Source organism: Triticum urartu, chromosome 6A, assembly GCF_056163025.1.
Source record: "Triticum urartu cultivar PI428250 chromosome 6A, HENAU_Tu73, whole genome shotgun sequence".
Lineage (NCBI taxonomy): Eukaryota > Viridiplantae > Streptophyta > Magnoliopsida > Poales > Poaceae > Triticum > Triticum urartu.
Window position 1 is genome coordinate 607006628 of NC_141878.1, and position 12087 is coordinate 607018714.

The 12087-nt window shown below is 45.1% G+C and overlaps 1 protein-coding gene across 1 annotated transcript; it reads right to left on the reverse strand.

Moving 5' to 3' along the window:
• Positions 1–3703: 3703 nt before the first annotated feature.
• Positions 3704–5919, reverse strand: LOC147967246 (uncharacterized). Its single transcript, XM_087529375.1, has one exon. The coding sequence runs from the start codon at positions 5611–5613 to the stop codon at positions 4141–4143; it is 1473 nt and encodes a 490-aa protein (XP_087385501.1). The 5' UTR covers positions 5614–5919; the 3' UTR covers positions 3704–4140.
• Between the last annotated feature and the right edge of the window lie 6168 nt (positions 5920–12087).

A 12087-nucleotide genomic window follows, 5' to 3' on the forward strand; every position in this document is an offset into this window, starting at 1 on the left:
TAGTATATAAGGAAAAAGAATAGACTCTTGCTAGTGATGGTTACGAAAGAAAATTATACATAAACATTTTTTAAACACGGGGAGGGGACCAGAAGGTTCCCAAAACGAGCACATCGAAAGAGCGGGAACTGGCATCAAGAAAGATATTGTGAGTAAGGTGGGAAGAAGAAATGTCATGGAGAAGACAAGCAAGGAGAGGCAAAATGGCGCAACAGCTAACTAAGGCGCCTCAATTGTTGGATGTCAATACGGTCATCTGATGCTGCCGGCAACTATCATATTCATTTCAGGTCAGGGACTGTTGTAGCTGGCTACTACTGCTTGTATTGTACTGCCGTGACAAAGCTCGTAGCAAGCGCCCTTGTAGTTTGTCCCTTTTTGCTGCTAATATTGTTTGAAGAAAAAATAAATACTACAGCTTTTAATTTTTTAATGGGTTCTTCTAAACCTATTTTCCTGTAGCATATGAGAGAACATAATTATCATCAAATGTACTATAAAGAAGGTAAGGACATCGCTTACCACTTAATGAAACCAAATTTTTATGGGAAATAGGAGTTGTATTGAAGTCACCTATTTACTTTCATATTATCGAAGATCGAGCTACTTTCAGTCGACACACAATTAAAGAATGTATTACATTGAAGACTACACCTTCCACTCACAGCCTCTCTCTGCTCTTGTCTTCTCAATCAGTCTCTTTACTCTTGTCTTCTCCACAGATTTGAAGGACATATTATAACATTGAAGAGGACACCTTCCATCACAACCTTTCTCTGCTATCGTCTTCTGCATCAGTCTCGTTGCTCTTGTCTTTTCCACAACGTTGAAGGATGTGCTATAGCACTAAAGAGGTTACCTTCCACCACACCACTCTGCTCTCGTCCTCTCCATCAGCCTCTCTCTGCTCTCGTCTTCTCCATCCATCTCCCTGCTCTTGTCTTCTCCACAGCGTTGAAGCATGTACTATAGCATTAAAGATGACACTTTCCACCACAACCACTCTTTGCTCTCATCTTGTTCACCAGCATCGCTCTTCTTTCATCTTTTCCATCAGTATCTCTATTGTGTCTTCTTCACAATATCGAAGGATGTACTATAGCATTGAATAGGACACCTCCAACCACAACCTTCTCTCTCTCTCTCTCTCTCTCTCTCTCTCTCTCTCTCTCTCTCTCTCTCTCTCTCTCTCTCTCTCTCTCTCTCTCTCTCTCTCTCTCTCTCTCTCGCGCGCGCGTTCTCCATCAGCCTCTCTATGTTCTCATGTTTGTTCTCCATCAGCTTCTCTCTGCTCTTGTCTTCTTCATGGCGTGTAAGGATGTACTGTAGCATTAAGGAGGACCTTCCACCTCAGCCACTCTCTACTCTTGTCTTCTCCATCAGCCTCTCTCTTCTCATATTCTCCACAACCTCTCTTCTCCCCACCTTACCCAAAAATATGTTTCTTGCCATAGTCCCCTCTCTTTCAGTATGTACAATGAAGAAGGACTCTAAAAGAAAACAAAAATGGAATAGTAACTATGTCCTACCAATTTGCAAACAGGCCCTTGAAAGGAAAGGTAAAAAAACACTTTAGTCTTGCTGCGGCGGGTGACCTCACCAAAGCTCTGGCTGCCGCCATATTCTTCATGTTCAATGCCCTCTTCGGACCAAGGAGAGAGGGCTTCATCATGGAGGTTGAAAAGGTGCTCGACAAAACAAATTCATTGTTTGATCTTTTGTTTCGGTGGCAAAGGTTGATGTAGTGGAAGTAGATTGGCCAAAGAGCTCCATCGCGGCTTGCAAAATCCCATGTGGAGTCGAATTTAAGGCCCTTCACCCCATCTCCTTCTTTTCGACACCACAACAAACAAGAAACAAGGGAGAGAGTAGATGCAACACCAGATCCATCGCTAAAACGAGCTTATTGCCGGGGGGTTCTTTCGCTAGATCCCCCAGTCCCCGCGGCTTCCCACCATGGAAATCGGATGGAAGGGGGAAGATGAGCTCCTAACGCCGCCCACGAACACTAGAGCAAAGCTCCGCTACGACTTAGCGGTAGTCGCCTTCGAGGATGGTCTAAACCTAAATGGTAACATATATCCACTATTCAGAGAAGCAGAATGTCATCCTCTCCCATCCCCACTATGGTCAGCCTGGTCCCGGAAGGAGAAGGGGTGATGGGGAAAAGTTGGCGACCCTCAAAGCGGTGGAGAAGAGGCTGAGAGGGGGATGCGAGAAAATGGGGCAGAATCATATACAAATTGCTAAGGGGGGCCCACACGAGCATTCATGCTCTTACTCCTCTTTGTTTTTGGCTAGAATTGATAGAACTTGGACCATATTCATTTGAAGTTGTACATTGGAGGTTTTGCATCTTTGTAAAGGCCTCACATACGGTTTGAATCCCGTCCCCCATACCTACTGTAGTGACGCACCGACACATCTTGTTTTAGCGTTATCCCGCCTAATATTTTTACACGGCACCTCTCCATTCCTTTCCCTTTCATCCCCGTCTCGACAGGTTGTTGAATGACGTGTCGTCACACGAGGCGGAAGAGAGCGTCCCGACAAGTTTAATGGTCATCAATGCATTTTACAAGAAGCCAAATTAACCTGTCTCGGTAGTTTAATTAATCTTTGTCGAAAAAAGTTGAGTCGTAAAAGTGGAAAGAAAGGAAGACTATCGAGGGAGCGGCGTTTCGGCTCCCAAGAGCATACGCTTTTTGGCGCGAAGAAAGAACTCAAAACAAACAGAAAGCAAATTTGGAAACTTTTGATTTCTATTTTTACATGTTCACGGTAGCAACCGATGTGATTTTTGACAATTTTCATCAGAAAGGAACATCTGTGCTTTGCTAGGGGGAAATAAGATAAAGTTCAGTGAAATATAAAAATCTACAGGTGACATCTAGAGCATATTTGAATATCCGGAAAAAGGAAGACCAGCATGTTGCCCATCTTGGTCTTCAGCTAGACCAGATGAAGTTTATGCACTTGTTACAATTCACAGCAGAGTAAATTCCAATTGCAACCCGCAGAAAATCAAAATAACGACGAGAATGCGAGATCAAATTAAGAAACATGACAACACGGTATGGATGGATACAGCAATAACAGAGTCATCATCATCTTGACTACATCTTAACAATAACAACAAATTCATAGGAGTATCTACAAATTCATAGGAGTATCTAAAACACTACACCTCTCCCTTCCTTTCCTTTTTATCCCCGTCTCGACAAATAAAAGCCCAGTTTTGTCGTCGCACGAGGCGAAAGAGACCGTCCTCACAAGTTTAATGGTCACCAATGCATTTTACAATTGTCGAAAAAAAATTGTTCCATAAAAATGGAAAGAAAAGAAGACCATCGAGGGAGCGGCGTTTCGGCTCCCAGGAGCATATGCTTTTGGCGCAAACAAAAAACCGAAAACAAATTTGAAACTGATTTATTTAAAAAACACAAAACAAACAGAAAACAAATTTGAAAACTGGATTTTGGCGTTTTTTCATGCAAAATGGAACATTTGTGCTCTGGGGGAAATAAGACAAAGTCAAGAGAAAAATAAAAATCTAGGATGACATATAGAGCAATCCGGATCATGTGCTACCTGAAACTCACGGGTATGAAGGGGAAAAGGGAACACCAGCTAGACCAGATGAAGTATACGAACTTATCCCAATTCACATCAGAGTAAATTCAAATTGCAAACCACAAAAAAATAATCAAAATAACCACGATAATGCGAGACCAAATTAATAAACATGACAGCACGGTATGGATGGATACAGCAATAACAGAGTCATCATCTTGACAACATCATCTTAACAGTAACAACAAATCCATAGGAGTATCTTACTACCACCTTGAGCAGCAGCTTAGCTAGTCCGCTAAAACACTACAGGTTCCGAATATAGAGAACTCAAAATGGCAACAAACATATAACATCACCGACGCCGACAAACCACCGCCTCGGTCACGCGACGTTTCAGTCCCCAAGACCGAAACACGCCGCATGGCTTCATCTGCAAGTATGTACAGTAACAAACAACCAGGGAAGGAAACCCTTGTGCATTTTTCCACTGTCCATCTTCCATCTCCAAGCCCTCACCTTCAGCTTAGGCCTGCTTGCTCTATTCACCGTTTTCTAGCTGGAGCATCAGGCCTGCTCCTTGCCCTCTTCCTCTCCACTTCCAGTAGTATCAGCCATCTCTGCATTCTTCTCTGAACCTGCACCGGCCATGTCCTCACCACTCTTCTCCTGCTCTACATCACCCCTGTTCATGTCAGACTCCTTGACTGCATTATCAGCACCAGAAACGGCATCAGCCATCGCCGTGACATTCTCCAGAGCCTCCTCAACCAAGTTGCCAGCATCACCCATCTCAGTATCATTCTTCAGAGCAAACTCAACTGCGTTGGCACAAGCAGAGGCAGCAACACCCATCTCAGTGTCATTCTTCAGAGCAAATTCAACTGCGTTAGCAGAAGCAGAGGCAGCAACATCCATCTCAGTGTCAATCTTCAGAGCATCCTCAACAGTGTCATCAGAAGCAGAGGCAGCATCACCCTTCTCTTTCTCAAGTAGATTAGCATTTTCAGCACCAGAAGCATTAGCATTAGCATCTTCCAGAGAAACAATTACAGCATCGCCTGCAACAGGCACGGCATCAACGCCATTCTCAGCATCAGCCCTCTGCTGGAGGACAAGAGCAGCATTGTCGGCGCTGCCAGCAGCAGCAACGCCGTCGGCCCCTGCAAAGCGCGCCTCGATGGCCTCGAGACGGCGCCTCATGTCACCGACCTCCTGCTCCATGAGAAAGAGCCTCTCCTTGAGAGTCAGGTTCTCCTCCTCGAGCCTGGCGACGTGCACGTCCTGGTCGTACTCATCCTCGAGGTCCTCCAAGACGTAGCCGGCGGCTCCGTTGGCCATCCCGCCGGGGTAGACCATCTCGAAGCGGCTGAGGTCGTGGTCGAGGCGGCGCTCGACCTCGACGTGCTCCTCGACGTCGCTGCCGCTGCTGGAGTCGTCGTCATCCCCTTCGGCGTCGGGGTGGCGTGGGGAGGAGGCTCGGAGGCGGATGAGGCCCTTCATGGAGCCGTATCCGTCCACGCCCCACTGCTGCTGGGCCATGTCGGAGAGGCCCTCGCGGGAGGGGGAGATGCGCGGGGTGGGGAGCACGGCGGGGGTGACGGGGCAGGGGGAGACGAGCGAGGCGATGCCCCCCGCCCGCTTGGCCCGGATGATGAAGGAGGTGGTGTTGCGCGGCGCCTTGGCCTTGTTGCCCCCCTTGTTGGACTTGGGGAAGAAGTACTTGCGGCCGCCGGCGTTGTTGGGGTTGCCGCCGCCGCCGGCGTTGTTGGGGTTGTTGAACCAGCGGCGGGCCTTGGCGCGGTTCTGCACCTGCAGGTCGCCGATGGCGGGGGGCTGGTAGGCGCCGCCGCCGGCGAGGTTGGGGTTGTTGTTGGGGTTGTTCTTGCGCTTCCAGCCGCGGTTGGGCTGGGGCTGGGGCGGGGCGAGGAAGGGCTGGGGCAGCGGCAGCGGCGGGGGAGGCATGGCGTCGGAGGCGGCGGGCGGGGGCGGCGGCGGCCACATGGGGAAGCTCCGGGGCATCATCTGGCTGGGATCCATCGCCTTGGGAGGATTTCTAGGGTTTCAAATCGACCGAATCGGCGGTGGATCGGATCGGATCGGATCGGACCGGACCGGAGATTAATCAAGCAAGCAGGAACAACTCGCGGCGGCCCAATCCTAACCCTAACCCTAGCTAGCTTCGTCGCCGGAGTTCGACCGGCGGCGGCGGCGGTGGGTGGGATTAGCTAGCGAGCGAGCAAATCGAGGGGAAGGAAGAGTTGGCAGTTCCGTTTCGCAAATTGTTCCTCGATTCGATTCGATTTCGATTTGGGTTTCGATTTGGGGAATGGAATGGAGCGGAGAAAACCTGTCCGGGATGCTTATATAGGACGCGTGCCCACAATGGACGGCCCAGATTCCATCCTGCTCTACCAAACCTACCTACTATTCTTTTTCTCGATTTTTGGTTGGATTTCAAGTTTCTAGAAACCTTGTGAGCCTTCAACACCTTTTTCATAACAATTTTTGGTTTTTTTGTGTGCTTCACGCTGATGTATTATTGCTACCTTTTTGCTACCACCGGAGGGGATATGTATGCATAATACAGAGCATGGAGATGTGGGCGAGACGATGGATCTCGCCGGATACTCTCGCACTGATGGGTGCTGACAAAGAGACTCGTGACAACGAGATTTGAAATGCTGCTATCCTATCCATGCCAACGATGCACAAACTACATAAACTACGGATGCCAACAAACACAAATCCCAGCCAATCGATTTCATTTCCATTGCTCCTAGCCATTCATTGGTGCCGTCCCTCTTCACTAGCAAGGCAGACACATATGTTCATTTACAAGCACAACAACCAAAGTACTACACCTCTCCCACCACCACCACCATATGCCACTATAAAAGGTGTCGATGGAGTTTTAAATTTAGACCAATTCGTAGCTATTTTGATTTGCTAGAGTGGGGTGGGCTGCCTATGCATTTCTACTTGTCTCATAGTTTTGTGTCGAGTCGATCAAGCTAATTATAATTGGAAACTAGGAATTGGAGGCATCCAGAAAGATTCACGGGCAACTTTGTCAGTTGCAACACTAACACAATGTAGTTGTTAGCCCTTAATGATCGACTTTGATTTGAGGAATGAAATGAAGAAAACTGAGCGGAAGAAATTGCCCGGGATGTATATATGGGAGGCACCGGGAGAATGGACGACCCAAATTCCATCCTATAGTCTACCTATATGCATTAGAATGGTTCTGGATTTTTGGTTGAATTTGAAGTTTCTAGAAAGCACAATAAGCTTCAAAACCTTTTTCGCAAAAATACATGCACATTTTGTACTTCCTACTAATGTAATGTGCTATTTGGTAACAACAAAATACTCTTATTTTGTTTATCCTTTTCCCAAAATTGTTGCCTTTTACGCTACTGTACTACCAGATTAGCCGAGGAAATGACATTGTGTTTTCATCGAACAACAAAAACCGTCGAATTGCTAACACTAAAGGGGGATTGGGAATGTACCAAAAATCCACAGGCGTGTTTACACATGTATGCATAGTCCAGAGAGTGGATGTGGGGGCGATACATGGATCCAATCGATGAATCTCGCACCGATGACGTTGACGAAGACACTCAGTTTACCCACATCCAGGGCCTTGATGTGGCTAATAGGTCTAATTATTTCCATAGTCAGAATCTTTTACCTCCAAGCAAATTACAATAGTATTTGATGGGTAAAAGAAGCTAAAATCCTAGCAGGGGAGCTTGTGGGTTAATAAGTGGTTTTATCCTCAATTTGCGATGTAGTGTGTTGAGATGCTGGTGATCTTCTTTGTAGGACACACTGTTGTGACATGGACTTCTACCTGGGCCTCCAGGTCTTTATATATGCGTTCAATACATATACATAGAGGAGAGGGTTAAGTTACAAGCGTCATCGAATCGGTGAAGGTAGAAGGCATGGCGGTGTTGGCGGAGATGGCGGCGCCGATGATATGATGGTGGTGGCACCGGCGGTGGTGATGATGAGGGCGGCGCTGGTGGAGGTGCCTACACGGTGGAGATGGGGCCGATGCACGTGGTGGTGGAACCTCATTGTCTTCCCTTGATCTTGTCCCTCTTTTCTATAGTGGTGGATGGAGCGGGAATGGAAATGGTCTTGGATGCATTGTTGATGAATGAGAGATGAGTCTGCGGCGGCTAGGGTTGAAGATACAAACAATACAGAAATTGGGACAACATAAACTACTGATGCCAACAAAACCAAATCCCAACCAATTGGTGACGACTCGAGGATTTATTTCCCATTGCTCCTAACCTTTAAATGGGGCTTGTGTCCCTCTTCACAAGCAAGGCACGCACGTGTGTTCATTTACAAGAACAACAACGAAAGTATTACCCCTCTCGAACCACCACCACCACCATATGTCACTATAAAGGTCCAAGGAGTTTGAGATTTAGACTAGTTCATGGATATTTCGATCTGCGAGAGTAGGGTGGGCTGCCTAGGCATTTCTATTGGTTTTGTAGTTTCGAATTGATTGTATCACATACTCACTCGGGGTTTTAGTTTTGTTGAGCTTGCCTACCTTCTTTATGGTGTACCTCGCTTTTGTTCAGTTTTCGTGAGTTATGGAAAGGCTACCATTTCGGTGAGCTCATCTAAGATGCGAGAGAAACGGTCGAAGTTGATTAGAGTTGTGAATCTTTCTGGATGCCTCCAATTCCTATTTGCAAATTCTAATCAAGTCCGATTGTTTGTCTCGCATCTCAGATGAGCTCACCGAAATGGTAGCCTTTCCAGAACTCACGAAAATTGAACAAAAGCGAGGTACACCACAAACAAGGCACCCATGCTCAACAAAACTAAAAGCCCAAGTGAGTATGTGATAAAAATCGATCCAAGAATAGTAGAAATGTCTCGAAGCCCACCCCACTCTAGCGAAACAAAATAGCTACGAATTGGTCTACATCTCAAACTACTTGGACCTTTTATAGTGGCATATGGCGGCAATGGTGGGTGGAGATGCAAAAAATCTTGTTATTGGTCTTCAAAAACAAAAAAAATGTCTAGAATGTTAATCATGCATGGCTTGAAGCTTTGGATGAATTTAATTTGATATGATGCTACTCTGGTGTGCAAGGAACAAAGTAGAAATAAATTGGTCAAGGTTTGATGTGTGACAAAATTATGGGTTGGAGGTTTCCAGAAAGATAAATGAGTCAAGTGTGTGCATGCTAACTATGCAAAAGACATGTGTGTGAACATATTGTGCTTGTATATCCTTGATGCAACGTTAAGAGTCAATAAAACGTCCTTTATCACAACACAAGCTTTTACGAGTAAATTGTATTTTTTTAAGAAGTGTGAGGTTTGCTTAGTTGGTTATGTTCCTTGTGGTGGAACAGCCCGCCGGGTTTGAGTCCTAGATTTCACATATGTGTTTTGTATATTTTTGGTATTTAGTCCAGGTTTTTGGATGGTGTTCGTTCAACAGGAGAAGATGTTTTGGTTGTCTGCTAGGCTATTGTGACGACCTCCCACATTTCAAGTCTTAAACCTTTCAAAGGTTCTCATATAGATAAGGTGTGTATATGTGCATTCATATGGTTGAGTGTGCGTACATGTAGTATTCAAATGTCTATGCTTATATTATGTTTCTAAAAAAGAGAGCTTTTTGGATTATTATTTTTGTTCGTTATCACTTCCATATAGTTGGGTTGAATTCTAGCAAAAAATATTAAAAAAATTAAAGAAAAAAAAGAAGGAATGAGTAGCAAAGAAGAAAAAAAGCTATTGATTCAGCCCAATACACAACGATGCGAGGTGCCTCACTGATGCGAGACCTCCTCCTGTCTCGTTGCAGGCAAGATAGTGCTGCCCTAATTTACCGGACGCCTGACAACCGCCATAATAATAGGAAATGTTAGCGCTTAACCAAATGATTTCCATTGTGCCATCCGCCGCCTCGATTGCATGACACATGTCCCTATGGGAGCTCAGCCGGGCTTTGTCACATGGCCCATGTTGCAATCGCAACACATGCCATGTATCCTAAACTCTTATGTGTCCAAGGTCAATATGGAAACTCCTTCAGAGGTTTATCATTAGTTTATCCTTACCTTGACTTTTTCAGAAGGTCCAAGTCAAATAGCAATGACTTGAAGCACTTCTTATTTACATTACACTATTTCATAAATCTAAGGACGGTTTTAGAACCTTCCATGCCATTTTTTTTTGTTTCGTTATCTGTTCTTTGGTTTTATTTTTTCCTTTTTTGTATTTTCTTGTTATTTCCCTTTTTTTTAAATAGATGCCTGCTTTTTTATACATCTTGTACATTTTCTGTGTAGATGTGAACATTTTTTTGATACAAATTGAACATTTTTTAAATACATGACAAAATTTTGAATACATTATGAACATTTTCGTAATACATGTTAAGTATTTATCAAATAAATGTAGAACATTTTTTGAATGGTATGGAACATTTTTGAAGTGACACAAACATTTTTTTAAATTGTAAATCATTTTAAAAAAATATTAATAACATATTTTGAAACGTTTGAAGTTTTTTTAAATGTCATGGACAACTATTTTAATAATACATTGTTGGGAAAAATAGGTGAATATTTTTTCCCCTGTATAAATATTTTTTCAAAAAACATTATTTTTTTTGAATGGGGTGAACATTTTTTGAATGGTAAAACATTTTTAAAAATGGCACAATTTTTTTTACACTGCGTTAAAGTTTTTAAGTACTTTAATTAAATTAAGTTTTGAGATATTAAAAAATTATAACTAAAAGTTTAAAAACAAAAAGGAAACAAAAAATGAATGAACGAGAAGCAAATAAGAAAGGAAAAGAAAACAAAGCTACTAGGCCAACCCAATAGCAGCGATGCGTGGTGCCTCACTAAGGGGGTGAGACGTCCTCCTATCTAGTTGCGGACAAGATAAAATGCTAACCCAAATTGCTAGATGCGGACAACCACCGTAATAATAGGAAAAGACTAGCACTCGATCGACTAATTTCCATTGGGCCATCCGCCACCTCGCGCACGCGATGTTTGTTCCCCTGGAAGCTAAGTCAGGCTTTGTAACATGGCCCATGTTACAATCCACAAACGCGTGCCATGTTGCAGAGACTGAAGACAACACAAGGTGCATGGCATGTATTAAGGATTGTAATAAGACCCACATCGCAAATGACACATGTGTGGGACCTCAGTTCGGGATTAAAACATGACCCATATTGCAGATGACACATGTGTGGGAGCTTTGCCCAGGATTGCAAGATGGCCCATGCATGTCACAAAGGATATGGCAATGCGAGGCACGTGATGTGTTTGTGAGAGTCCAGCCTAAGATTGCAACAGGGACCATGTTGCAAAGAATGGGGCAGCGTGAAACATGTGACACGTGTGTGAGAGCTCAGCCAGAGATTGCAACATGACCATGTGTTGCGTAGACACAAAGAGCATGTGGCAATGAGTTTTTTCTAGATGAACCTTAGAAAACAGTTTCACGAAACACAACACTTGTCGTGTTGCAAGCCCCGAATGCAACACAAGCCATGTTGAGAACGGGCAGAGATGCACTTTTGACGTGGGTAAAGATATAATGGATGTCCCGCACACCATCGAACGGCTGTCGAGGCGGTTGATGCGATCCGATTTTTCCGATTTTCATCTCGATTCTTCTTCTTTTATTTGAGAGGGGGTGGGCTGTGAAGGCCCTAAAATGAAAGCCCAGCTAATGTGGTAAGTTAGCAACCCTAGCTCTAGTCAGGCCCAAGCCGCACGCCGGAGTGGGAGTGGCGGCGCCAACTCCATCTCGGACAAAATCACTGTTCTGACCTTATGAGTAATCTTTGTCGCAAACTGAACTCGACATGAAAGTATTTCACGATCCGACCCTTTTAGCAACGCCACAGCCCGCGGCGTTGCCGCTCAATATAGAAACGCCGAACAAGGTCGCGTTTCTGCTCCACATAGAAACGCCGAACTACCTCGTGTTGCTGCCGAGACCAAGCTGGCGTCAGTCGCTGACGTGGCATGCTCGAAACGCCAGGACCATTGGCGTTTCTAACTTGTCTTCAAACGCCAAAAGGCATGGCGTTTCCGGCCTTGATACAGCGGCGGCAGAGGCCTATGTCGGGCGATGGAAAACAGTCCGACGCTCACGCTGCAAATAATGCGCCTTGTAGGCTAGGTGGTAGGCTGGTGAACATGCATGCTTGCACGGCTGCTAACAATGCGCTGCACTACAGTCTACTTCTTACAGGCTAGGCTATAGATTGGTAGACATGCATGCTTGCACGGGTTGCATGCAAAGCAGAGAAAAAGGAGCATGCAATGGCACGTATTGGTGAAAAAAAAATAGGAGTATGCAATGGCACGTAGTGGTAAAGTAAAAATAGGTAACCATTATTCACAACATGATCTAGGGACATGCTCAATGATTCCTGGCGGCAAGCATGCATGTGCAGCGTGAGACTGTTTTCCACAGCCCGGC